Source organism: Apis florea, unplaced genomic scaffold (assembly GCF_048593485.1).
Source record: "Apis florea isolate Af1SG1 unplaced genomic scaffold, ASM4859348v1 contig_3158_pilon, whole genome shotgun sequence".
Classification (NCBI taxonomy): domain Eukaryota; kingdom Metazoa; phylum Arthropoda; class Insecta; order Hymenoptera; family Apidae; genus Apis; species Apis florea.
The window spans coordinates 5,026,222-5,051,429 of record NW_028256713.1 but is presented as its reverse complement, the minus strand read 5'-3'; the positions used below and the strand labels follow the sequence as shown (position 1 = coordinate 5,051,429).

General features: G+C 32.8%; 2 protein-coding genes and 1 long non-coding RNA gene across 16 annotated transcripts in view; 2 read left to right on the top strand and 1 right to left on the bottom strand.

Moving 5' to 3' along the window:
- Positions 1-7,902, top strand: part of LOC100868187 (RNA-binding Fox protein 1) — a 305,806-nt gene extending 297,904 nt beyond the window's left edge. For all 13 annotated transcript variants that reach the window (XM_012493722.3, XM_086909539.1, XM_086909540.1 and 10 more), the window contains one exon: positions 90-7,902. In XM_012493722.3, coding sequence (XP_012349176.3) covers positions 90-134 — 45 coding nt within the window. In that variant the 3' untranslated portion in view covers positions 135-7,902. The remainder of the gene's footprint in view (positions 1-89) is intronic.
- Positions 7,903-9,554: 1,652 nt separating this feature from the next.
- Positions 9,555-24,729, top strand: Sur (Sulfonylurea receptor). The gene is given in 33 exon segments (XM_086909520.1): positions 9,555-9,686; positions 11,005-11,251; positions 12,788-13,037; positions 15,611-15,871; positions 15,956-16,058; positions 17,185-17,412; positions 17,563-17,748; positions 17,833-17,979; positions 18,045-18,245; positions 18,311-18,448; positions 18,528-18,690; positions 18,779-18,957; positions 19,031-19,162; positions 19,222-19,459; positions 19,533-19,638; positions 19,774-20,035; positions 20,099-20,236; positions 20,308-20,506; positions 20,509-20,546; positions 20,631-20,869; positions 20,934-20,999; positions 21,072-21,179; positions 21,251-21,345; positions 21,448-21,665; positions 21,741-21,962; positions 22,039-22,220; positions 22,389-22,560; positions 22,637-22,868; positions 22,955-23,145; positions 23,147-23,349; positions 23,412-23,515; positions 23,858-24,054; positions 24,154-24,729. Coding segments are annotated over 31 exon segments (5,322 nt in total). The 5' UTR covers positions 9,555-9,686; positions 11,005-11,251; positions 12,788-12,822; the 3' UTR covers positions 24,313-24,729.
- LOC105736925 (uncharacterized) lies at positions 13,841-22,129 on the bottom strand. Of its 2 annotated transcripts, XR_015292402.1 has the most exons (8): positions 22,019-22,129; positions 19,386-19,656; positions 16,716-16,807; positions 15,554-16,652; positions 15,295-15,437; positions 14,913-15,179; positions 14,427-14,534; positions 13,841-14,344 (listed from the first exon to the last, which is right to left on the bottom strand). It is a non-coding gene; the product is annotated as an uncharacterized LOC105736925 (long non-coding RNA). The 2 variants fall into 2 exon arrangements; XR_015292403.1 differs by lacking the exon at positions 22,019-22,129 and having other exon boundaries at positions 15,560-16,652; positions 19,386-19,571.
- Positions 24,730-25,208: the final 479 nt, after the last annotated feature.

Sequence of the window (25,208 nt, the reverse complement as noted above, 5' to 3'; positions counted from 1 at the left end):
GATGCTTCGTGGACATGCCGCGTTTTAAGTTAATAAATCGAATTTGAATTTCTAACTTCGGCTAATCGAGCAATCAACTTTTTTCACAGGCGACCGTGTACAGGGGCGGTTACAACAGGTTCACGCCATATTAAAGATGGTCAAATATCGAAGCGCGAGCCTTCCAAATACACCGTCGTTGTACTCAGTTGAATATGACCAGAACAAACAGAAATCGACACAATCATCATCGTCATCCGCCATCGATCACCCCACGAAGCGATGCCTGGATCCTCCGCGCATGCTGACGCTAGCCTTCTTCTTAGCACCGATACGAGATCGTCGACTTTCATCGACGAGAAGCAAAATTTTCCTAAAAGAAACATCCGGCCACCGTTGGACGAAGTTCCAACGAAGTCACCAAGTTACCAAGTCGACTATCGCGAAGATACCATTCAGAAACAATGAAAAATTGGAAGAAGGAAATGGACATAGGCCGCGCACGGTTCCAGGATCTTCGAGAGGAAGAGAAGAAATATTGGCGAATTATTGCGGATGAGAGTAATCGAATAGATAGACGACTGATAGAGAAAAAGGGCAAAGGTTAAAGATAAGAACGAAAGATGATGGAACGGTTTTGAATTTAGATGTAAAGTTACTCCTCGATTAGGGTTGCGAAACGGTCGACCAGACGACAAAGGTCCACCGCCGAAGCGTCGTCGAACTTTCGAACCCTGATCGATAATCGGCGTAGAGAAGAGAGGGATGGTAGAGACGGGGGAAATTGGTAAACTGAATTAGCAGACAAAGAGGAACCGGTTTAAATTGAGTTTCGCTCGAAACATGCTAAACATTGGAACAGGTTCGAATCGATCGTTTTAAAAAAAGAGGGGGGAAAAAAAAAAAAAAATGGTAAACGTGATGCTGGATCAGAGTTGTAAGAGTTTATAGTTACGAGGAACATTCTTTCGAAACATTCTAGAGTTGTTTAGTCGAAATTCACGTGAGGGAACCGTGTAAAGGCATCGCGTCGTTAAATTTATCCATTCGTATATACGAGTTCGGACCCGGCAGCCATTTCGACTTATACGATAGTTGAACGACGACAGAGGGGGGGAATGTGTCGAATATTGCCGGTGTACGTGTATATATATTTGTGTATATACATATATAAATATATATATATATATATATAAGTAGATAGATATATAGATAATTGATCTCTCTAGAAATCAATTGTAATTATGCAATTCGTTGCTCGTGCACGTTTCTATAATCGTTGGGGGAAGACTTTTAAAACGCGTTCCGGGCAAGGATTTTTATCACGAAATGAAAACGGGGGTAATTTTAATCGCATTACACGTTACTCATCATTATTGTACGATAATTTCACGCGAAATCCGAAAGAGAAGGAAGAAGGGAAATGTTGGACACGCATACACACACAAGGAATTTTGTACATAATTCATAATTGATTTCGTGGTTGGGGAAGCGGAATGCACGCGACGCGAGAGAATTCAATTCAACACAGAGAGAGAGAATTTTGAATCAAAGAAGCAAGAGCGATCGATCGATTTGCTTCTCTCATATTTTTCTTTTTTATTCCGTTTCTTTTTTTTTTTTCTCTCTCTCCTTTTCCCCTTTGTCTCTATATTACAGAGGAATCGTTTTTTCTTTCTTTTTTAATCAAATAAATTGGAATCGAAGCGAAGGATTCTCGCGGCGATCTTTTCTAATTAAGAAAATCGGGGAACACACCGATCGTGGAACACGCGATGATAAGACGAAAGGAGGGAAACTCGCGCTAATGGCTGCCGGAAAGGAACTCTTCGCTTCGTGTCGGCGAGGTGAACGCGACTTCCGGTGACAAACGTCAGTCGACATTGCTCGGTGATCAGCGAGGATACGCGAGACCCTTCTTAGGTAGTTAGCCGAGGGAAAGGTTAAGGAGGAGAGAGAGAGGGAGAGAGAGAGAGAGAGCGACGAAGCAGTTACGCGTGACCGGTAGGGTTTCTATGCCAAATATAATGTGTGTGTGTCTATGTTGCGCTTGTGGGCGCGCGTGTGTGTGCGTAGATTCGCGGCTATAGAGACTATAGAGAGTAGAATATAGTTAATATGGCGGAGGGGAGAGAGAATCCTTTGGACGAACTCTGAGAAAGCAAGATTCTGGGAAACAGGATCTAGTCAAATCAGTCTCTACCGGTTCCTAATCGAGATTACGTCAATGTAACGCAGCTTTTTTTTTTTTTTCTGAATACTCAAAGCTTCGTCGATGCTCCGATTCCGATGGGAAAGATGGAACGTGGCAGCATTTTCTTTTTTTTTTTTTTTTTTTTTAGATATTCTTTTGTTCTGTCTTTTTTTCTTATAATCATTATTATTATCTTACTTAAGGAATGGTAATTTTTTCGGAGGATAACGGAGCTTGTCGATCGAGGTTTCTACGCTCTCTTATTTTCTAGCTACTTTTTGGTGGAGGAATTGGAATAGAAGTTAATTTTTTCTTTGTAAGTTCTTTATCTATAGTTGTATAATTATAAATAACGATTTCGAATATTTTTCTACGTAATTTCATCCGTAATCTGGAATTATCATTCTACTCGCGAAATTGTTTTATCGATTAACATCGATTGATAGAGAGGGAGCGAAGTTCCAATTCCTCGAAGTGTCGTCTGCACGCGAGCAACATATTCTCGTCAAAGATGTGCGACAAAATGTTGGAAAACATTCAAAAATTAGATGCAAAGAAATTGTAACGAGGCTCGGGATAAGTCGAGTGATCGAGAACGTTGAAATTAATAGACTGATCCTTCGAAACAATCTTTAAAAGAGCCTCCCGCAGGATACTCTGAACTTGTGATATTTCAAATATTGTTTGTCACCTAATAATTAACACCTACTCCACCGAAGATATATATTTTACACTCGTATAAACTCACTTACACGCATATACATTATATTTTCATTATATTTGTCTTCAAGTTCCTCGAGTTTCCACCGCGTTCTCGATCACGTCTGAATCTGATAATATAATATAATTCGCTGTCTAATCCGCTTTTCGATCGATCCAAGAGAAATTAGCTGTATTTGTTTTGTTCTTTTTTTTTTTTTTTTTTTTTTTTCTTTAAACATAATCATGAAAACAAATGAGAGAAAGTGGAAGAGATGGAAACGAGAGAAAAAGTGAGAGAAAAGAGAGAGAGAGAGAGAGAGAGAGAGACTCACACACAAACACAGACACACATCAATCCAAAATACTCTAAGGCAGAGTATTTTGTAAAAAAAAAAAAAAAAAAAAAAAACGAAAAAAAAAATGAAACGCGAAAGGGAAATGGTACGCACATTGAGCCGAGTGAGTGATAATCCCTGTTAAAACAAAAAAAAGTTCTAGTTAAGTGGAGATTTATCGTAATAAATATATACATAAATAAATATATATATATATATAAATATAAATAAATATATAATAGGTAAGTCGTGTTGCGTGACTCAACGTGGAGTGTAAGTGAGGAGGAATGCGAGTGGCCACGAGTGAATGAAGTTGAGAATGAAAGGAAGAAATGGGAAAGGAACGCAGATGAGAAAAGGAAAAGAGAGACACAAAACGCGAGAAACAAACAAAAGTGAAAGACACACGCGACGGTTATACGAAAAGGGGGGAAAGGAAAAAAAAAAAAATAGAATATAACACAAAGGATCGTGTGAAATAGCCAAATATGACAAATATGTTCTTTTCTTTTTTTTCTTTTTTTTCTTTTTTTTTAAATTTTACTCCTTCTAATCTTCTTTAATATTCTTTATTATTATTATTATTTTTTTTTCTACGTAGATAGCGCGACAGGAATTAGTTACTGTCGCTGGATTACTACTTTTTACTACTCTAAATCTATCGTTAGGATAGGTCACTAGGCTAGGGAAAAAAAGAGGCAAACCGGCCATAGAATTAGTTTTCTATGGTTCACCAACCGGGAACCATGAATGGCCGCTATGCGACAAAATCGTATATCCTGATTTTTCAATTTTGCGTGTGCGTGCGCCAGTACATGTAAATAATATTATTATAACTATTATATATACGATTAGGGAATCGACTCTTGTAATCGATTTCGTCGAGCACAAAAAAAAAAAAAAAGAAAGGATTGGAAACGGGATCCCGTTCCCGTTTTTTTTTTTTTTTTTCCTTTTTCAATAATTTAAGGAGCTAAACCGAACAACTCAGAGCATACTCATTGATTCTTGTAACGTTATAAATTATAAAACGAGCGAGTAGATTTTAAAGGAGAAGCTGTAATACAAATAATAACGAGATAATGAAACGGCGGGGAGGGATAACAGAAGGACGATGAGGAGGGGAAAAAAAAAAAAAAAAAAAAAAGAAAAAACACAAGATATGCTAGTGAAGTACAGAAATGAAAATATTCGAAAATGATATCCCCGGGAAGAGCGAGTGAGAGAACGGAAGATCGAAAGGAGAAGAATTCTCGCGCGAGAAACGTTCCTCAACGTGACGAGGGGAGAATTCCATTTTTCTTTTTTTTCTCTTCGAACTTCTTGTCTTTGTTGCGCGACAAACGTTCCTCTTCGAACGAGTTCATTTTTCATACACACACACGCGCGTCCACAAACATACACAAGGCTCCCTGAGTGAGAACCTGATATTATTATGCGTGTGTCGAGAATGATACACGATTGATGATCGATATCGTTATTAGGAAAGATTAGTGATTCGTTCGCAGAGGAACGCCGCGCTCAGAGGAAACGGAAAGCGAGGAAGCAAGGATCTATTATCCGTGTATATTGTACACTGTAATTACAATTTATACTTACTCGTAATCGATTACCTTTATCGGTAGGCTATTACAACTAGTGGCTAGCGTAAGTCAAGCTCAAAAAATAGGCGAGACCCGCGCGTCTCCGCGTCTTATTCTTCGTCACGAGTGCACAACTCCTCTCCCGCCCCCGCCTCCCCCCCCCATATTTCCTCCTCTTGTTCCGAACTTTTGTTTGAAGCGTGTTCTCCGATTGCGTACGCAGGCCTATCGTACATATTTACGTATATTATCCTCGATGGATCCGCAAATAATCGTCGACATCGAGTTATTTTTCATTTTTATTCCCTCCACCCTCCCCCCCTCCTTTTTTTTATGCTTGAGAATATAAATTTCATCGACGAGATCATGGATAAAAAAAAAAAAAAGAAAGAAATATTCTTACAAATATTGGTAACGCGTACGAGTGATCGATGAATCGTGTAAATTGTAAAAGAAACTTGATTCGATAATCTTAGTTTTACGTTAATTTACGTTGCCCAAGGTCTGTTTGCAGATATTCCTTGATGAACGTGAACGTGTATGGATTGTTGAACGTGGGGATTCGAATTCAACGGGCGGAAGCGATTCGAAAAATTCGTGATACGATTTTTAGAGGAATATTGTACGCAACGAGAAACATATGTCGTAATTTAAATTATCGATTATTACGAGTTTCTTTGAGGAAACTCGAAAGTATGATGATGTAAATATAGTTATGACGATCTTTAAAGAAACGCTCGCTTTTATCGCTTCCGTTCATTGAGATTAAACTCTTTTTTGGATCTTCTAGTTCACGTGTCACGGAATATCTTGTGTATTTATCCGGAGGTTAAAGGGGATATAAGTAGATCGAAGAATATATAAATGAATTGCTGTACAAAAGAAAATAAGGAAATTAGAGGTAGCCAAGAATAGATTAGAAATAGTGTCTGTTTTCCAAAGTTTCTCTTAGAAAGAAAATCGAGAATTCGAATCTCGAAGATAGAAACACGGATACCAAAATACTCTTCTTCATACTTCATACTAGAGAGATGCTAATTTATTATAAATATATATATATTTATATATATATATTTATATATATTCGTGAAAAAAGAGGAAAGAAAAAAAAAAGGAAGTGCTTCGCGACTTTAGCAGAATCCTTTCTCCTTGCGAATTGTACAAAAAAAAGTAATCCACGTAATAATTATATAATCACGCGAAACACGCACGATTCGATCGTCGATCACTTTCCTACGTGTTTCTCCCGCGTAACAAAAATTCGATCGATAATCAAAATTCGTAACGAAGGCTAAAAAAGCGAAGCGAGATGGATGGAGAAATTCCAATTTAAATCGTCTAAATAATCAACGTCGTGTCCCCTTTTTTCGTTTATCACGTATTACTCCTATTATTTCTTTCTCAACCGCGTACGTTGTCGAGTAAAGGTAGCGGGTAATGTGGAAAATCGCATTGTAAAATAAATCCAATACGATCGATACGCACCGATTATACATAAAAATAATATAAATAATATTGATTCTACTCTTAATTAATTAATTAATTAAAAGAATGCAGTGAGAGAGAGAGAGAGAGACGGGATTTTTAAAGAGGTGAATCTAGATAACTAACAATGACTTTACGTAAACGACACATCTTTACGAGCAACATATCCTAGGCGTAACGTGGCCCCGTTCCGCTCCTAATCCTCTCGTATCTCAAATAGAGAAAATGTTGCGCCCGTGGCGAACGCACATTTTTCCCTCCCCTCTCTTTTACTTTACTCGGTGATGATTCCTCTCCTCTTTCTCCGAAAGGGAGGAGAGAAGGAATATTCTTGATTAATTTGAACGAGACAATTGGGCGCACCATTATTACCGAATAATACCACGCGGCAAGCGACCGAGGAGGATTTCGAGCGCGACACGCGGCCATCTTCTTTTTTTCGAATTATCGCGAGGCAAATAGAGAGAGAGAGAGAGTGAGAGAGTGAGAGAGAGAGAGAGAGAGAGAGAGAAAGAAAGATGGACAAGCGAGGAAAAGGAGAGAAAAGGGGATGAAGATTAACATATAAATAAGGGATGTTCCATGACATTAGGGCGTTATTAACGATAATAAGTCTATAATTTAGAGAGAGTGCGTGGGTGATATTAGCGGAGAGAACCGGTGTGTTGAATGAGCCGTGTGATGATGATTTTGATGAGCCCTCGTCGAATCGGCGCGAAGAATTAGAAATAAGTTTTTGGATCCATTGGACGTAAAGAAAAAAAGGGAAGAAAGTGAGAAATTGGGCGCGCGATTCGATGGTCGAAATGATAATACAAAAATTGGAGGGTGATTAGTAATAACGTTTCGATAAACGAGGGAAAAGAAGGAGGAGAAAATGTGAAGAATGGTACATGTAAAAACGGAAAAAAAGAAAAAAACGGAAATTAATTACGAGATAGAGAACATGGTAAGATAAAAAAAAAAAAAAAAAAAAAAAAAAAAACTGCTAAATGCCACCTGTTTTTCGCTTCTCTCGCAGTGTAAACGGATTCGCAACGGGGGACGCGTGCGAACAGCCATCGGTTCCTCGTTGCGGATCCAACGAGTCTGAGGAAAAGAATTAAAGAAGAAATAATATGCTAACGTAGGCGTAAGAGAGTTTTGCGCCGAGAAAACGCAGGAAAGTTGAGAATCACGAATATACTCAAACATCCGCGCAAAAAAACACAATTTACACGCGATGGAAAAAATTCGAGAAGTATATGCGATGAATCTGCAGGAAAAGAAAGCAAAAAAGTAAAAAAAAAAAATAAATAAATAAATAAATAAGTAAATAAATAAAAAGTAAATAAATAAGAATTAAATATAACGAAAAAAAAACGTCAGGTTAAAGAATACAAAAAGAAAAAAAAAAAAAAAAAGAATCGAGAGAACAAGGATACGATCAACTCGAAACTTTAGTTGCAAAATACTGATAGGAGTACACGGGGTGTCGTTCGGAACACCTTTATCATTGTCTGATTTGATGATATTTTGTAAGTCTGGACCAGTTGTTAGGTTCTTATTACTCCCATAGCGACTTCTTATGGCGTATTTTCTCTGTATATTGTCAATGTTTATTATTAAATATTTTTCAAATAAACGAGTGTCTTCCATCTCCATTATTTCCATCCTCGAATTGCTACATTTTTTAAAAATAAAAAAGAAAATTTAAATAATTATAAAAATATTAAGAAGAACAAATGCAAATTATTAAAGATCGTGATTTTGAATGAGTATCTATTTTTTTTTTTTTTTTTTCAATATTTAAAAATTAAGATATAGCAGCAATTTTAAAAGAGAAATGGAACGCACGTAAAAAAAGATAGAAATAGATTGAAAAGGTACTCTTAGCGCCATCTCTCGAATACATTTAGAAATATTTTTGGTATTTAGATAAGAGATGGCGCTGATCAATTCTTATTCTATCTCTATCCTTCTCTTAGTATATGTTCTCCTTATCTATTTAGTTTCATTTGCGGCACTCTTAAGATGGCGCTGAATCTCATATTTCTTAAAATTGACTGTTGGCGCCATCTCTTTAATACTTTAAGAAACATATTTTTCGTATTCGGATGAGAGATGGCGCTAGTCTTCAATTCTTATTCTACCTTATCCTATCTTTAATTAAAGTAATGTTTTTTGCATTCGACAGATGGCGCTAATGATCGATTCTTGTTCTATCTCTATCCTTTTCCAACTATTTTCTCTCCTTATCTATTTAGTTTCATTTGCGGCACTCTTAAGATGGCGCTGAATCTCATATTTCTTAAAATTGACTGTTGGCGCCATCTCTTTAATACTTTAAGAAACACATTTTTCGTATTCGGATGAGAGATGGCGCTAGTCTTCAATTCTTATTCTACCTTATCCTATCTTTAATTAAAGTAATGTTTTTTGCATTCGACAGATGGCGCTAATGATCGATTCTTGTTCTATCTCTATCCTTTTCCAACTATTTTCTCTCCTTATTTATTTAGTTTCATTTGCGGCACTCTGAAGATGGCGCTGATTCCCATATTTTTATCCTGTTTCTGTCCTTCTTCCACTATTTGCTCTCCTTGTCTATAGTAGTACAAGATTTACGAGTCGAAGAAATAGCTTCGATATCTAATAAATTAATTTTATCATTTCTAATAAATATCATTCTATCAAATGAAAATATATAAAATATATTAAAACATATAAAAATAATATGCGTGTATTAGAAATTAGATTTAATTAAAATTCAATTTTATTTATTATATATATATATATATATATATAAGTTTTTAAATATATATGAAACAGGAATCTATATATAGAATCTATATAGAAATTGCGATACTCGATCTTATCTTAATTCTTTTTGAAAAAAAAAAAAAAAAAAAGAATACATAAACTCACCTTATTTTAAATAAACGGAAAATATAAAACGAGTTACTATTTTCAAAAATGGATCACGTCTTTGCAACTTATATTCAATTGTCAACTTTGCTCTTCAACTTCTTCAACAGTTTCGCCGTAGTTAAATTCCACGCGACGTGTCACGAGATGGAAAAAGAGGCTGACAATGAGATGCCAAGACGGCAGTCCAAAGGAATCCGCTTTTCTAGGACGGGTGAGCTTGCGTTTCCGGTGAAAGAAGAGTTTGCTGCCAGCAGGGCCCAAATCTTTTTTTCACCAGTGACTCATCGTGTACATGGAATTACGATTCGCTCGTGTTCGACATTCGGCTCTCTGATCTGTCAGTAAGCCGCGAACCATCAACCGGAGAGCACGCATGTTTCTCTCTAAAAGCGATGGCCGCGCACGTGCGTGACCAAGAATACCGATTCGAAACCGACAAGTGGTTCCTGAACCCTTCAGAAGTCGAGTATCCGATGAATAATCGCGTTTCGAGTGAAGGTGTATCTTTTAATCCCTTTTGAAACACGCTTGAGATTTTTGCATTTATCTTCTTTCTTTACGCTTACACAGTTCTACAATTTGTACATATCAGATATTCGAAAGATTTGAAAGATTTTTCTTTTATCGTCATTTACGAATAATCGCGTTTCAAACGAAAATAACGCTTCTTTTTAAATCTTTTTTCTAATTCTTTTCTAAACCCGATTTTTTAGATTTCTTTTTCTTTTGTAGTGTTTAAATTTGCAAAGTATTTTTAGATATATTTGGAAAGTCTTTTCTTTTCTTCTTTGTTCTTTTCCTTCGTTATTCTCAGTTGTAAAATTTTTTAAGTCGATGATACTTCTTTAATTATTTAAGAGAACGGCCGTTTAAATGATATGGAATTTTTTTAGAGTTTAATATTTACAATAAATGACTAATTCTTTAATATTTAAACACGATCATTAAAATTCAAGCAAACACTTTTATTACAAATGTACTTTATGCAATAGCGTTTCTATTTTAGAAAATGAATACGAAACGATGTATACAAACTTAATCAAGGAGTAACATATTAAAATATAAATATAAAATATAAATATAATTTCATTCATTTTGAAAAAAAATTTATTGGAAGAATCTTGTTTCTAACGTGCATCAGAATTAAGATTTAATATTATTTAAATATCAATCAATTATTTTCCTTATTGATATTTCTGTTCTTGCATTAAATGTAATAATATGCATAGAAAATTATAAACTTCGATTCTATTTAATTTATTGCATAAATAATTTTTACGTAAAATTCATATTGGTTCTTTTGGGCAAAAAAATTATTATTTAATTCAATATTATTTCATATAATAACTTTGGGACGAACATTTTTTAATACTTTTCTCATAATCTACATTAACAAATGAAACGAAAAAATATCATTCTCTTATAAATCATCTATTCGTATCTGTAAACAAAAAAGATGTCAATTATTCAGTGGATAACATATTACTTATCATTATACTTTATACACTCTTAAGCCGAAGACGAGATAGTTTTTAATTAATCGAAATTATTTATTAATAACACATGTGTATTTATCATATATATATATATATATGTCTTTTTTACGTAGTATGGAAAAATTAAATATTAATAAATAATTGAGTTATATAATGTTATTTATTAATATTTAATTTTTCCATACTACATAAAAAAGAAAGCTACTATAAAGAAGTTTCTATCAGAAAATTTATCAACAACACTTACTTATCTTAGTCTTCAATTACTTCAATATAAAAGTCGATTCGACAAAAATTCAACCTCAAAATGAATCCCTCAGCGCTTCATTAAAAGCATCATCGACATAATACGAGTGTCTACAAGTTAAAACTGCAACATCGAGAATTTTAAAGAAACGAACTCGTGAATCGAGAGACGAAAAAAGTGAAGTTGCAAGTTCAGAAGCAAACTGTCTCACGAGGAAACGGCGAATAAATCATCTGTGACATAACAGAAACGCGATGGCAATAGAGCCACCGTATAAATTATGGTAACGAGCCGCGTCGAGGAATTCCAACTGGGAGCACGTAAGTGTTGTTACTTAAAAAGTTAGCGTATCGTTGACTGGCATCCGTGAATTTTAATTAATCGTTTATTCAACGAGCTAACCCGATAAGAGCATATTACCATGTTAACGCGAATCTATTTAATTTACGTAGCATATTTTTTTTCTTTTTCTTTTTTTTTTCCTTTCTTTACGCAAAAAGCAGACCGACGACATGTGCGTTCCACGATCATTGAATTAGAGGAACGATCGATATTTATATTTTTGTTTTGTCACGCGAATGATACCGATGGCTACGAGCCTTTCATCTATGTCGCCTTGAGATTAATGGACACTTTGCGCGGATTTGTCGTTGTACGAAACGCGCCACGGAAGCTCGAAGTATTAATTTAAACCGTTAAAGGGTGAGCCTTTTTCGTGAGGCCACTGTTAAACGCTATTCAATTCATCCTCTTTTTTCATTACGGCTGTGAAATTCTAATTTCTTTTCATTTCTAATCTCTCTTTGTTGAGATGGGATTCTGTTCAAATCTCCTTTGTGTCGGCGAATTTGTTTAACGAATATGATGAATAGAAAAAATTAGTTCAAATAAAATAAAAAAGTGGGTTGATTTGAAACTGAAAAGAAAAAGATGAATAAGTAAGTGTGCGATTATTTCGAGTGATAATGAAAAATAAAAAATATAACGTATATAATAGAGAAATTAGAAGAGATTAGATCAACAAATGCTGAAGAAACTGAAGAAAAGAGACAATAAATAAAATAAAAATTTTATTTGAATGATTATTTGAATTTTTTCCATGATATCCATTCATCCTTTTTTTTTTGTTTTTTTTTTTTATTTAAATCGTTTTACGATAAAAACAAAGTCCACAATTTTTGCCAATTCTTTCATTTGCCACAAAAGCACGTGTGAAAACATAAATTTAAGTCGATTTCACGTTCGATTCGAACATATTTTTATCAAACATATTCGAAAACTATTTGTGCATACGATATTTTTTTGTGTACGTAAAGCACACAGTCAAAATACTAGTATTTTTTGACCGAAAATTAGATCGTGCTTCCTGCAAAACAATTTATCGTTACGGATGAAAATAATGGAATACATTATTCTCGTCAATTGCAAAATATAATGCATCTTTCATTGAAGATAGAATTATTTATTTGCAAATATCCAAAAGAGAAATCAACAGACATAAAAGTTGTTACATAAAAGTTGTATTAACCTGTTTCTTAAAAAAGAATGTCAAATTAATAATCATACATCTGCCATCAAAGAAGATACGCGAACATGAATTGCACACTTATCGTTTATATATATATATAAAAACTAGTCATGCTTTCAATGTAACATGCACAATCATCATCAAATGCAAAAGGAGCATCTATCAGAAATTTTACAAAGATACATTGATTGATTGCATTAATCATAAATAATTTCTTATTAGTGTCTAAAAAAGACTAAGAAAGTAGACAGTCGAAAGAAAATTGATTTTCAAGATTATAAGATCCGTAGAAAATTGTCGAAAAGTTAAAGGAAATTGATATTTTTAGATAAATGATAAAAGATTCACAGAATTTTGTTGGAAATGGATTTCTGCACGAGATACAAATTTCTGCGGATTTTACCCACGAGACGTGTCGTGTGGTCCTGGAAAACGGAAAACGGTACGAGCATCCGGTTCACCGAGAAGGAGACCATCGAAGAATGCCTCGTGGAACTCGTCAACATCTGGATTTCGACGATCGCGATTCTTACTGCGTTGTTCATCGTTCTGAAGTATAAATACAGTAAAGAACAGAAGTAAGTTCAGAAGAGAAAAAATAAAAATTCAATCGAGATTTCAATTTCTACGATAGATCTTCGATAAATAGAGAGATTTATCACGATCGATATAATATAATTAGGAGTTGTGTACGTGATAAGATATGTTTTCGAAAGTAACTTTCTAAAATAATATCTGTTTTCTTGAATATTTGAATATATATTATATATTACGTCGTATTATATATACATACATACATATATATATATATAATGTAATATAATATAATCGTAATATATATATATATAGTTTTACAAAATAAATAAAATAATTAATTTATTAAAAATTTCGTGTTAAAATTAACATGAGAAACTTATATGAAGTTTTAATTTCAAGATGCAAGCTTGAAAGTGTGGAAATTTTTAGTGGAAAACGAGTAATTAATTAATTTTCAACATTACGTTTTCGAAAATGGTGGGTAGTATTAGGAGCCATATAACCAAAGTTAGTGGCACATCTTTTCTATCCTTCTCGCACAATGTTGCTCTCCTTATCTGTGACGTCACGAATACCTCCTTGCATATCCTGCTTTGCTAGTAAAGAGTCGAAGCTTCGAGAATCCAAACGCGAGATGGCTCTGATCCCCAAAATTTTTCGATTTATATTTTAAGTAATGGACAAGATATATTTTATCGACAGTTTATAAAAAAAACACACACGAACAATTCTTTGATGTTTAGAAATGTTGAGAAATATCGTAAAATATTTTATGTATATCAATATTTTAAATAAAAAAATTTATAAAAGTATTAGGATAGGTAGAAAAAGGCGAAAAACATCGTTGAATCAAGAAAAAGTAATCTTTTTATTTGACACAAATTTGATGAAAAATTTGTACATTATTTAACAATCTGATATTACTTGATAATAGTATATATATCGAAATATTGATACCATATTCTCGAAAATTAGTTTTAAAACGATAAGATTTGGCTATTCGTAATAATAATGATATTTGCTTTGCTTGTCACAATGCATACTGTTGATTTGAGGAAAACGTGCGATGAATGTTTAATTTGTATTTAAGAGGCTAGAACTTCGAGTTCAGCTAACACCAATTGAAGCAACCTTCAATTAAACGAAACGTTTCACATTTGGGATGTCCCATGATTCATATGGGACTACTATGTTCCATTCGAACAATTCGTTTCAATTAATGTGATAAAAATTTCTCAAGCCTGTTAATTTCTTCGCCTTCATTTGACCCTTTTTATGTGGAATTATATTACAATTTATTTCTTAAGTGATGATTGATTGTAATTAAAAATCTTCAATAAGAAGAGATCTGTAAAAAAAATTTAAAACGAATTAATTATTTAACCAGAAAATGAGTAATATTCTCTTTGGAAATTTTATTGATTATTTACCTATGTCAAACGTCTGTAACACTTTTCCATTCCTGGAAACAAGGCTGGATCTACAAAACTTTTATCTATTTTCTATACCAAACTCGTTTCTTTTGTTTCTTCCTCGTTCTACAAATAAAAAATATCATAGACATACAAAGATCTGGAAATATTTTTCATTTATTACTATACTTAAAGCATTATTAATGATTTACTTTCCAAACAAAAGATTTGAAGAATATCTTGACTCATTATTAAAGCTAAATAACTTAACAAAATCAAATATGAATTAAAATTTTGAGTCCTATTCTATGTACAGTCATAAATACTATCAAAAAAGCATATTAAAAAAAATAGAAAAAAAAATAGGAAAGCAAAATAAAAATTCAAGTCATAATCACAAATGAAAATATAAATATTGTTGTTAATCGCGTAGAGTAATAAGATGCATGAATTAAATATGCATGAATAAATATAATGCATAACTAAAAGGCTTGAATTAATTACCAGAATAATTTATAACATGTGTTCATGAAGGGTGATCATACACATATACACATTTTCCCGATTTGCGTCACGTTGCGCGTTCGAAGAATCTTAATAAAATTAAATCAGATGGCTGCTCGATTATTTTCTTTCTCCTTCGCTGGAAAGTCAATAAAGATTTCTCGTAATCCCCTTAAATTTGACCAGTTCTTCTTAAGAAATTGTTCAATCCGGAAAATATTTTCTTAAAATTCTAAGAAAACAAGCGAAAATTCGAAAGGGCGGAAGCTGAAAAACAAGTTTAAGAGAGTAATTTATTAGACGTGTTTATAAGTAAACCGATCAATTTCTAAAAGATTATGTAAAAATAATTGGACTGCCATTCGTCCAAGGTTATAATTACCTGATAATAGTTGGTTGATATTATATTGGCACTTGAGTTAATTTAGATCATTTTCATAAAGGATGTTGGATTTGTTTATTTCTTTGTTGTAACAAGGGATAATTTCCGTAATTGAAGGTTTGTCGAAGATCGATCGATTGGATCTAAATATATATATAAAAGATCGTAGATTAGTCGAGAGGATAATAACTATGAATTACATGTCTATTAAAAATAATCTCTCTTATTATCGTCACGTAAAAAGTGATGAAATTGAAACCTCCACTGATATTTTATAAAGAATCCATGTTTTTAATATTCTTCCTTTTTAACTTAGAGAATGCAGAAAACTTCTTCCATTTCACACAACTAGAACGTTGTTATGTATGACGGTGTTAGCGGTACTTTTCTTGGAATTATGCGAGTCTTTTCTAACATGGATTTCTTGCTCTTCGATCATTACGATAGTAGCTATCCTTTACTGCTGGATCCTGCATCGAAACACCGAAGTCAAGGATGGTCTTGGCGTTGCTTACACTACTGGAATTTTCGCCGCGATTGGTTTATCACGAGCATGGAAATTCACGTATCTTTATAGGTAGATTTCATGCTTGAAAAGTTTTTTTTCTATTATTGTTAATAACTTTCTAATAACATGAAACAAATTTCTGAAAATTTCCAGATATGGTCTATCCATTTTACACGTTCGATACACAACCACAGCGATCACTGCTATTTTCTGCGGTCTCTTTGCTATTTTGGATTCTTACACGTTGTATCTTATAGTAAGTTAATTAATGATTTAATTTTAAAGCTAATTCGAGGTAGTTATCTCCTGAAATGTTACATGTAATTAATACGTAAATACATTTTAATTTCAATTTAATTTGATTAGACTATCAGATACTTAATTTAAATCAACTACTTCTTATGGTAAGTATCGCGAATTAACAACATAACATTGCAACCTTATCGAGAAGAACCAGTTACTCCCGGCCGAATGCAAACATTTGTTTTACATTTACTCAGTTTGTTTGAACAATAATGTTTATTATCGTGACCTGGAGAGGCAGAAGAGCTTATCGAATGGTAACAAAGAACTTTTCTTCCTTGATACTGCAAACTAAATCGCAAATATAGCTCCGTTCCATCGATATTCTCTGGTTAGTTTCTAGGAAACCAAATAAATTCTTCGTAGAAAGTGTATTTTGATGCTTGATGCACATGTTTTATAACATCCAAGAATAGTCATCAGTTTAAAATTAATAACTGTTACAATGTCATAAAGACAAACGTCATCAGCGTTTCATGAAACGAATTCCCTCTCTAATAAAATATAGAATGACGAAATGAAGAATTACACTTCTTAAATTAATCTCCTGAAAAATAAAATGATGAAATAACAAAATGGAAAAGTTTCACTTGTTGCAGTATAAAATTACCTTCGAGTCACTTTAGCTCTGTTTTCTATAAAATTATCAGTCATCTCAATTCTATTTATGGTAATATAATCATCCATTATTTTATATTATATCTGCACAAAGAAACAAAGTATATAAATAAAATAAAAAAATGACAAAATTAAATAAATAAATATAAGTAAATTACACTCTCAGAAGAATAAAATTCTTCTAATCACTTCAATTTTTAATATTACAATTATCCATCATTAAATTTCCATCTTATATGCTATAATATATCAATCCTTTCCTCAATAAGATTGAAAATTATAGCTGTGTGAAGAGTATGTCCAATTAAGTAATCTTTCGATAATACGAACACTCTATCGTTATTCTAAATATATTTCATGTGTGCACATTGGCTCCTTGACCCAGTAAAAACAAGCAGGCTGGAGCATACAAATAGCCCACATTTTACTCGGTGAATAATCACGATTTTCACCCTGTCTAGACAAGAAGGAGAAGAAGATACTTGATCGAACGAGAGATACGAGGAAAAACCGTGTATAAACACACGAAGGCACCATTTTTCAATAAAATCACTTTTCAATGGATGATAGCTTTGCTGTCCAAAGGATACAATAGATATCTAGACATTCACGATCTTGGTCAACTTCCGGAGGAAGAGAGTACTAGGAAACAATTTGGAAAATTTCAAAAAGTATACGAGAAACATAGGGTAATTCTGGAAAATGAAAAATAAACTTTATTAATAAATTTTAATTTAAAAATGTATACTTTCAACTAATCATGACGATATAACATCAACGAATAAATAAGAATTTTTACTGAATTTAGACGATTTAGAGTGTTCTGGTATTCTTTGTAGGAAAGGAACAAAAAATTATGTCTTTGGAAATGTTTTTGGAAGAAGATATGGCATCCCTTTGCCATTGGAGGGTTGTTAAAGTTATTGGGAGATGCTGCAACCCTTGTGGGACCATTATCTATTTCTAAAATCCTGAACTATGTTTCTGCCTCTCAAAATACGACAATAACTTCTCAATACTCTATGGTATTTGTATCTAATACTACGCGATAATTTTTCTTTTTGTAAAATTAAATAAAAAAAAAAAAGAAATTTTATACTATATTTTAGGTTGTCATGACATTTCCAGAAATCTTAGAAAATGGCTATTTTTTGGGCTTATTGGTATTATTCTTTTCTTTATTACAAGGGACTCTGAGCCAAGCTTCCACTCATATTCTCTGCGTTGAAGGAATTCGCTTGAAAACTGCTCTTCAGGTACTCTCAAAAATCGAAAATAGAAACCATCGAAAATCATCACCATAGTCAAATTAAAATTGCAGGCGCTGTTATACGATAAAGCTCTGCGTTTGTGCTCTTGGAGCATCGACGAAGAAGATAACTTGCCAGATAAGGAGAAAGAGCAGAATAAACTCCAGCAATCAGCTGACATTGGAACTTTGACTAATCTGATATCAGAAGATGTCTACAATGTGATGAGTTTTTTATGGATTGGACATTATACATGGGCCATTCCATTAAAGGTGGAAAAATAAATACAATACATTTTTATTTTATATAATTTTCTACAGCTACATATTATTTTTAGATTACTGTTATTATTTTTCTTCTTTACACAAAATTGGGAATCAGTGCAATCATTGGAGCAGTTTGTTGCATATTAATAGTGACACCCTTACAATTGATACTTGGGAAAAAGATGTCGGAAAATTCTAAATTGATTGCTGTAGGTTGATATTTCCAATTTTTCTTTTTAATTTTTAATAATAATAATTGAAAAATCTTTGCAATATTTTTATCTTTAGAAAAACAGTGATATTAGATTACGTTTAATCAATGAAATCTTCCAAGGAATGAAATTAGTGAAACTTAGAGCTTGGGAAAATATTTTTGAAGAAAAAATAAGGAAAACGAGAGACGATGAGCTGAAGATGTTGGACAAAGACTCTTTCTACTGGACTCTTATTAGTAAACTTAATTTTTCGAACAGATAGATAAAATTGAAAAAAATATAATAATGTAATAAAATGTAATAAACATTATTCTTTCCTAATAGACTTTCTCATCCATGCTTCTTCGGTTCTGATGACACTTTTCACTTTTGCCGCTTACTTCTGGCTGGAAGATCAAACTCTTGATGCAGGAAAGGTTTTTGCAAGCTTAGCATTATTCTCACAGCTGACTGTTCCTCTTCTCATCTTTCCAGTGATGATCCCTATCATTATCAACGCTATGGTAAACAAAATTTCTAATAATAAAAGAAATTTCTATTGTATTTTTTCTTAATACTTATTCAAAGATTTTTCAGACTTCCACGAAAAGAATGGAGGAATTTCTTGAACTTCCAGAAATTGACAATGTCTTGCCCGATTTTGTTGATAGAAAGTCAGAAATTGCTGAGAGTATACCGTCACAAACTAATTCCGTCGACGAATCCATTGTAAATACTTTAAAATAAGAATGTAATTTCATTTAAATCAAATTTTATGGTTTCTTCAGGTGGAAACAATGAAGACGCTCAATACTCCTACATTTGGATCATTGGATAACATCAAAGAAGATGAGGAGAATAGGCAATCGTGTGGTTTGAAAGATTACGAATTGAACATAAATTCTTCTATAGATACAGTTTTTGAAAAAGATCCGGAAATGCCGGTACTTACAATGAAAGGCTGCAAATTTTCCTGGGGTACAGAGGAAAGTTTATTGTCCATCGATGATCTTAGCTTTCCATGTGGTAATTTTAGCTCAATTGCAATGATTAATAAATCATTTAAATTTGTACAAATGTTAACTTCTCTAATTTTCAGGTCAGTTAACTTTAATCGTTGGTAAAACGGGAAGTGGAAAAACTTCTTTGCTGCTAGGAATGTTGGGAGAAATCCAAAAGACAGCAGGATCCATTGAATGGGCTAAGTGAGTTAAAAATTCCTCCTAAAAAAATATTTAAATTCCTTTTTAATCATTGATATAAAATAAAAAATACTTACAAATATATTTTAACACTACAATTGTATCGTTATTAATTGAAAATGAAATATTATAAAACAGAGACTCCAAAGTCGCATATGTAGCACAGAAACCCTGGCTTCAAAACGCAACTTTGAGAGACAACATTCTTTTTGGATCGCCGTACAAAATGAAAAAATATAAAAACGTGTTGAAGGCTTGTGCTCTTCAACCGGACGTCGACATACTTCCTGGCCATGATTTCACGCGAATTGGTGAAAAAGGGATAAACTTAAGTGGAGGCCAAAAACAGAGAGTGACTATAGCCAGAGCGTTTTACAGCGATGCAGATATTATTATAATGGTTAGTTAATTAGATCAAAGGAACAAATTTGCTTCAAAATTAAAAAAATATATATATTTCTAGGATGATCCATTATCTGCACTAGATCATCAAGTTGGACAACAGATCTTCGATCAAGGAATTCGAAAACTATTACTCAGAAGCGGGCGCACTGTGATCATGGTTACTCATCGATTGGAATTGTTATCCATTGCTCATCAAGTATGTTAATCTCTGCAACACAATAAGTAGATCTTTGAAATAGATAGTAAATTATCATGGGCACGATTAAGGTTGTCGTCATGGATGGATGTCGGATCCGAACAATAGGAACGAAATCAGCGATCGAGGATTTTGATCCAGAATTAGCAATCGAGTGGAGGAAAACAGAAACGAAAGAAGAGGATGGATATCGTGTTCATAGAACTACAAAAGATAGATGGTCTTTAATTAAATTGATATCCAGAATCGGTAACAATGCGAAGAATAAATCTGGGAAAAATCATGGATCACTGATCAAGATGCTCACGTGGTACATACGATTAATAATCGTATTAATTAAAATTATTTGTAATTTTATTTTTCCAATTTATTTTCAATTTTTTGGATTTGTTAGAACTCAGGATTCGTACCACTAAGAATGCGAAGAACTACTCTTTCCGGATCGAGATACTTGGCTCATGATTTGACAGATCTTCCAGTATCTACAGAAGAATGGAGTGTCGAGAAAAAGCGATTCAAATCACACCGACATGCTGTTAGATCGACCAGTCTCCAACCTGAAAGACAGCCACCTCCTGTTCTACGACAAAACAGCACTCCGACAATTCTTGAGAGTCAATATATTGTACCCAGGTATGTAAAAAGAATTTTATTAATTTTGTTTTTAATCAATTTTTGAAAATAAATTCTTTCTCAGGAAAAGAAATAATACCTTTGACAATGGACAACGTAACAATGTTTTCAGGCAAATATTTTCTAGTGGGTAAGTTAGATACAAATCTTAATTAATTTGAAAAAAAAATGATTCTTTTATTGATATGTATTTAATTTATAGAATAATTAGTCCACATCCTAATGAAATAACATTGAACAGAGACAAAAGCGTTCTACGAAAATTGATACCATCTAATTCTAACAGACAAATGCAATATAATGTCAAAAAGTATGAAAAATTTGTTTTTTTTTATTATAAAATGTATAAATATATCTCCATTCATTTATTTTTTCACTTAGAACTTGTCATGATCAAGAAAATGAACATTTTCCTGTGAAACGATTGTTATCAATAGAATCAAAAGGAACTAAAGAATCTATTGACATTGAAGAAAGTTAGTATAATTTTAAAAGTATAAAAGAAATGTTGAAAAAAATAAAACACAACAATTCATTCCTTTTTATCTTTTTTTTTTTTTTTTTTTTTTTTGTTTTAGAAGACTATGATACAAAGCAATTAGAAGAACAGTTTCAGTGCCAGAAAGATAGCAGAACAATCACTAGAACAATCTTTTATGATTATATAAAGGCTGGAAGTTGGATACCAAGTCTAATTTACATAACAATAGCGATTTTCTGTCAGATTCTTCGTGTTTTCATCGACTTCTGGTTAAGCCAATGGACAGACGAAGATTTCACTCAAGAAAATCATGATGTAATTATATACATTTTAATGATTTAGAATTAATAAAAATTGCAATAGATAAAATATCTTTCATATTTATTTCAGGCAGTCTTCTATTTTAAAGTTTACATTATTCTTTCCATTATTTTTATATTATTTTCTATCATATGCAATGCAACTGGTCAATGGACAGGTGCAAGAGCAAGAAGAAAGTTGCACGAGGAAACCGTATCCAGACTTCTAAGAGTGCCAATGTCATTTTTCGATTCCAATCCCGTAGGAAAAATTTTAAACAGATTTAGCACCGATATAGGCGTCATTGATAAGGTTGATATTCAATAAAAAAATCAAATAATCAATGATCTACAAGACAGTAAATTTACCTTTCGATTTTTTATTAAAGAAAATATCCATGTCGATCCAACGACTGATGTTCTTCGTTCTTCTCTGCGGTTCAGCGATGATTGTAAATGTTATTATCTCACCATGGTTCCTTATTTTCGCTGTACCCGTGTGCACAGTTTACTATCTGGTTCAAAAATTTTACAGACGTAGTGCCAAACATTTACAAAGATTAGACGGCAGGTATGATTGTCTTTGATCAATCTTTTAATCAATTATTTCTTCAAATTTTTTAAAACATTTTTTATCAAATTTTCTATGAGATTTGTTACGAATCTTTCCAATGTTTCAATAATTATTTTTAATTAATTTAAATTCTCCCGATTTAAAACATCAATTACTCATTTCCAGTACCAGATGGCCGATCACTACTCACTTTTCCGAAACACTTTACGGATTAGCAACGATAAGAGCTTCGAAGCAAGAAAATCGCTTCATGGAGGAGGCTATAAAATGTCTAGATATCAATACAAACGCTTTTCTCCTTCTAAATTCCAGCAGTCGATGGTTAGGTATCGTTCTGGTAAGAGAATTTTTAAAACTTTTTACAAAAAGTTTTCCATTCTGCCCGATCTATCTTCACCATGAACACTTTTCAGGATTATCTAGGTGCTATAATAGTGAGCTCTGCGATATTTATAATGTTAATTTCCGCTAAATTATATCCACATATCACTCCTGCTCTGGTCGGACTGGCGATTAATTACACCCTACTGGTGCCAATTTATTTAAATTGGGTGGTGAAATTTATCGCGGAGACAGAGATATATTTTGGTAGCGTTGCTCGGATCTCCACTTACAGATATGCCCCTGTGGAAAATTATCAAGATGGTACTACCTTGTCTCTGAAATATAAATTTTAAGTTGAAAAACAAGATAAAAATGATAAATTATTTGATTTATATAATATTTTCCAGGCTTTCATATATCTAAAAATTGGCCGAACAAAGGTGAAATTATTTTTGAAAATGTTTCTCTGAGATACGCTTCTCAAAATCAATCGGTGATCTCGAATTTTTCTCTCAAGATTCCAGCCGGTCAAAAAGTAAGAATTCATAAAAAAAAAAAAAAAAAAAATAAGAAAATTCTATTCTATTTTGATACGTGTATATGTATACATACAGATTGGAATTTGCGGGAGAACCGGAAGCGGAAAATCCTCCACAGTGATGGCGCTGTTTCGATTGCTAGATATCACTCAAGGTCGTTTATTAATCGATGGAATAGACGTCCGACGAATTCCTTTGAAAATCCTTCGCTCGAGACTTTCAGTAATTCCTCAGGATGTAATCATGTTTAGTGGAACCATTAGGTAATCATTGTTTATGAAAAAAAATCGATTGAAAACAATGATAAAATTCCAATGATTTCCAGAGAAAATTTGGATCCTCTATCGGAATACGAAGATCGAGAACTATGGAACGTGTTGGAAGTAGCACAGATCAAAGATGTTGTAGCTTCACATCCTGAAGGTCTTAGTAAGTAATAATAAATTCAATTCTAATTGAATTCTTTCAATTCGATTAATTAATTTCATTATTTCTAGAAACATCTTTTTAAGTTTATACTCGTATGAAAAAATTATACGATTATTCATAACAATTCAAATTCTAATATTTTTATTATGCATTTTGTTGTTTATATCAAATTCTTTTATTTGTTTAACAGATAAATATTGATAATAAGACAAAATTTAATGGATGATTTTTATTAATCCATCAAACTTGTTACATTTTGTTCCAAATTTTTTTAATAAAATAAAAATCCTATATATAATTTCTTAATAGAATTTGTCCTTTTTTTAAAAAAAAAAAAAACAGATTTCGAGGTAAAAGAAGGAGGCGAGAATTTCTCTTCCGGTCAATTGCAGCTGCTCTGTATGGCGCGAGCGATACTCCGGAAGTCCTCGATCGTCGTCCTCGATGAAGCAACCAGTGCGCTCGACGCCTCCACGGAAAAGAGCCTCTTGAAAGCAATTTCAACCGATTTCGAGAACAAAACAGTGATCGTTATCGCGGTAAATTCGACACTCAAAAATTTCTTATCTCCGTGAAAGAAAGATGCGGGTATAATGACATCATTTTTCATTAATCATCTTTATCTATTTACTTTTCAGCATCGTGTGTCCGCGTTACTCGATTGCGATCGAGTAATCGTGCTCCACGATGGAAAGATCGTCGAAGATGGATCACCGATAGATCTGACACGACGACAAGATGGTTTCTTCGCGAATATGTTAAAATCCAACGAAGAGAATGAAACGAACGATTGTTGAGAGAAGACAGATGAATAAAAGAAAAAAAGATAATAAGATGGATTCGATTAAAAAGCTGCAACACAAGAGTGTATCTAATGTGCTCGATGATCACATAGTATTTATTTTTGATATGGACGATAAATTAGGAAATAGGAATTCCTGAAATGTATTTTTGTAAATACATTAAAGATGCATTAAAATGATCGTTGATCGATCTGACACACTTCGTTTATACGATGATCACGTTGCATAGACCATGAAATTACGTTGAATATTAAAACCTCTTATAGATAATACGAATTGAGAACTTTTCTCTTTTAATCCATGTGACAAGAAAATTATACGAATTTTGTACTTAAAAATCAGACTATAATCCAAGTCTATTCTTTTTTAAATAAAAAAATCATTCACTTTATAAATTAGAAAGAAGAAAAATTTAATGACAAGCGTTTCCAGAATCCCGGCTTACAAACTTTTATTTCATATTTAAACTGATCCAATTTTTTCGTAATTATTAAACAAATAATTCACAATATTTTGCACACTTCTTTTATGCGAGCGATGACCCATTCTTTTTCAAACAAATGAGACAAAAGAATTTTGATCACTTACTCTGATTATTATACTCTTAACTTGCTTTTAAAGTAATCCCCATTCTTTAAATATTCCTATCGCCAAAAAAAGTTCGTCATACGTACGTAATAAACGGATTTGTCAAAGATCAAAAAAAAGAACCTATCAAAGCCAAAGCCAACCAATCAAAAAAAACTCAAGCTACATACCATTCCTCTATCAAACATCTATCTTGTAATCAGATCGAACGAATCTAATGGAAATGTACCTTCCAAAAGAATTTTCATATCGATCTATTCCACGTGTAATCGAATACATAATCATCGATACTGGCGGCGTAT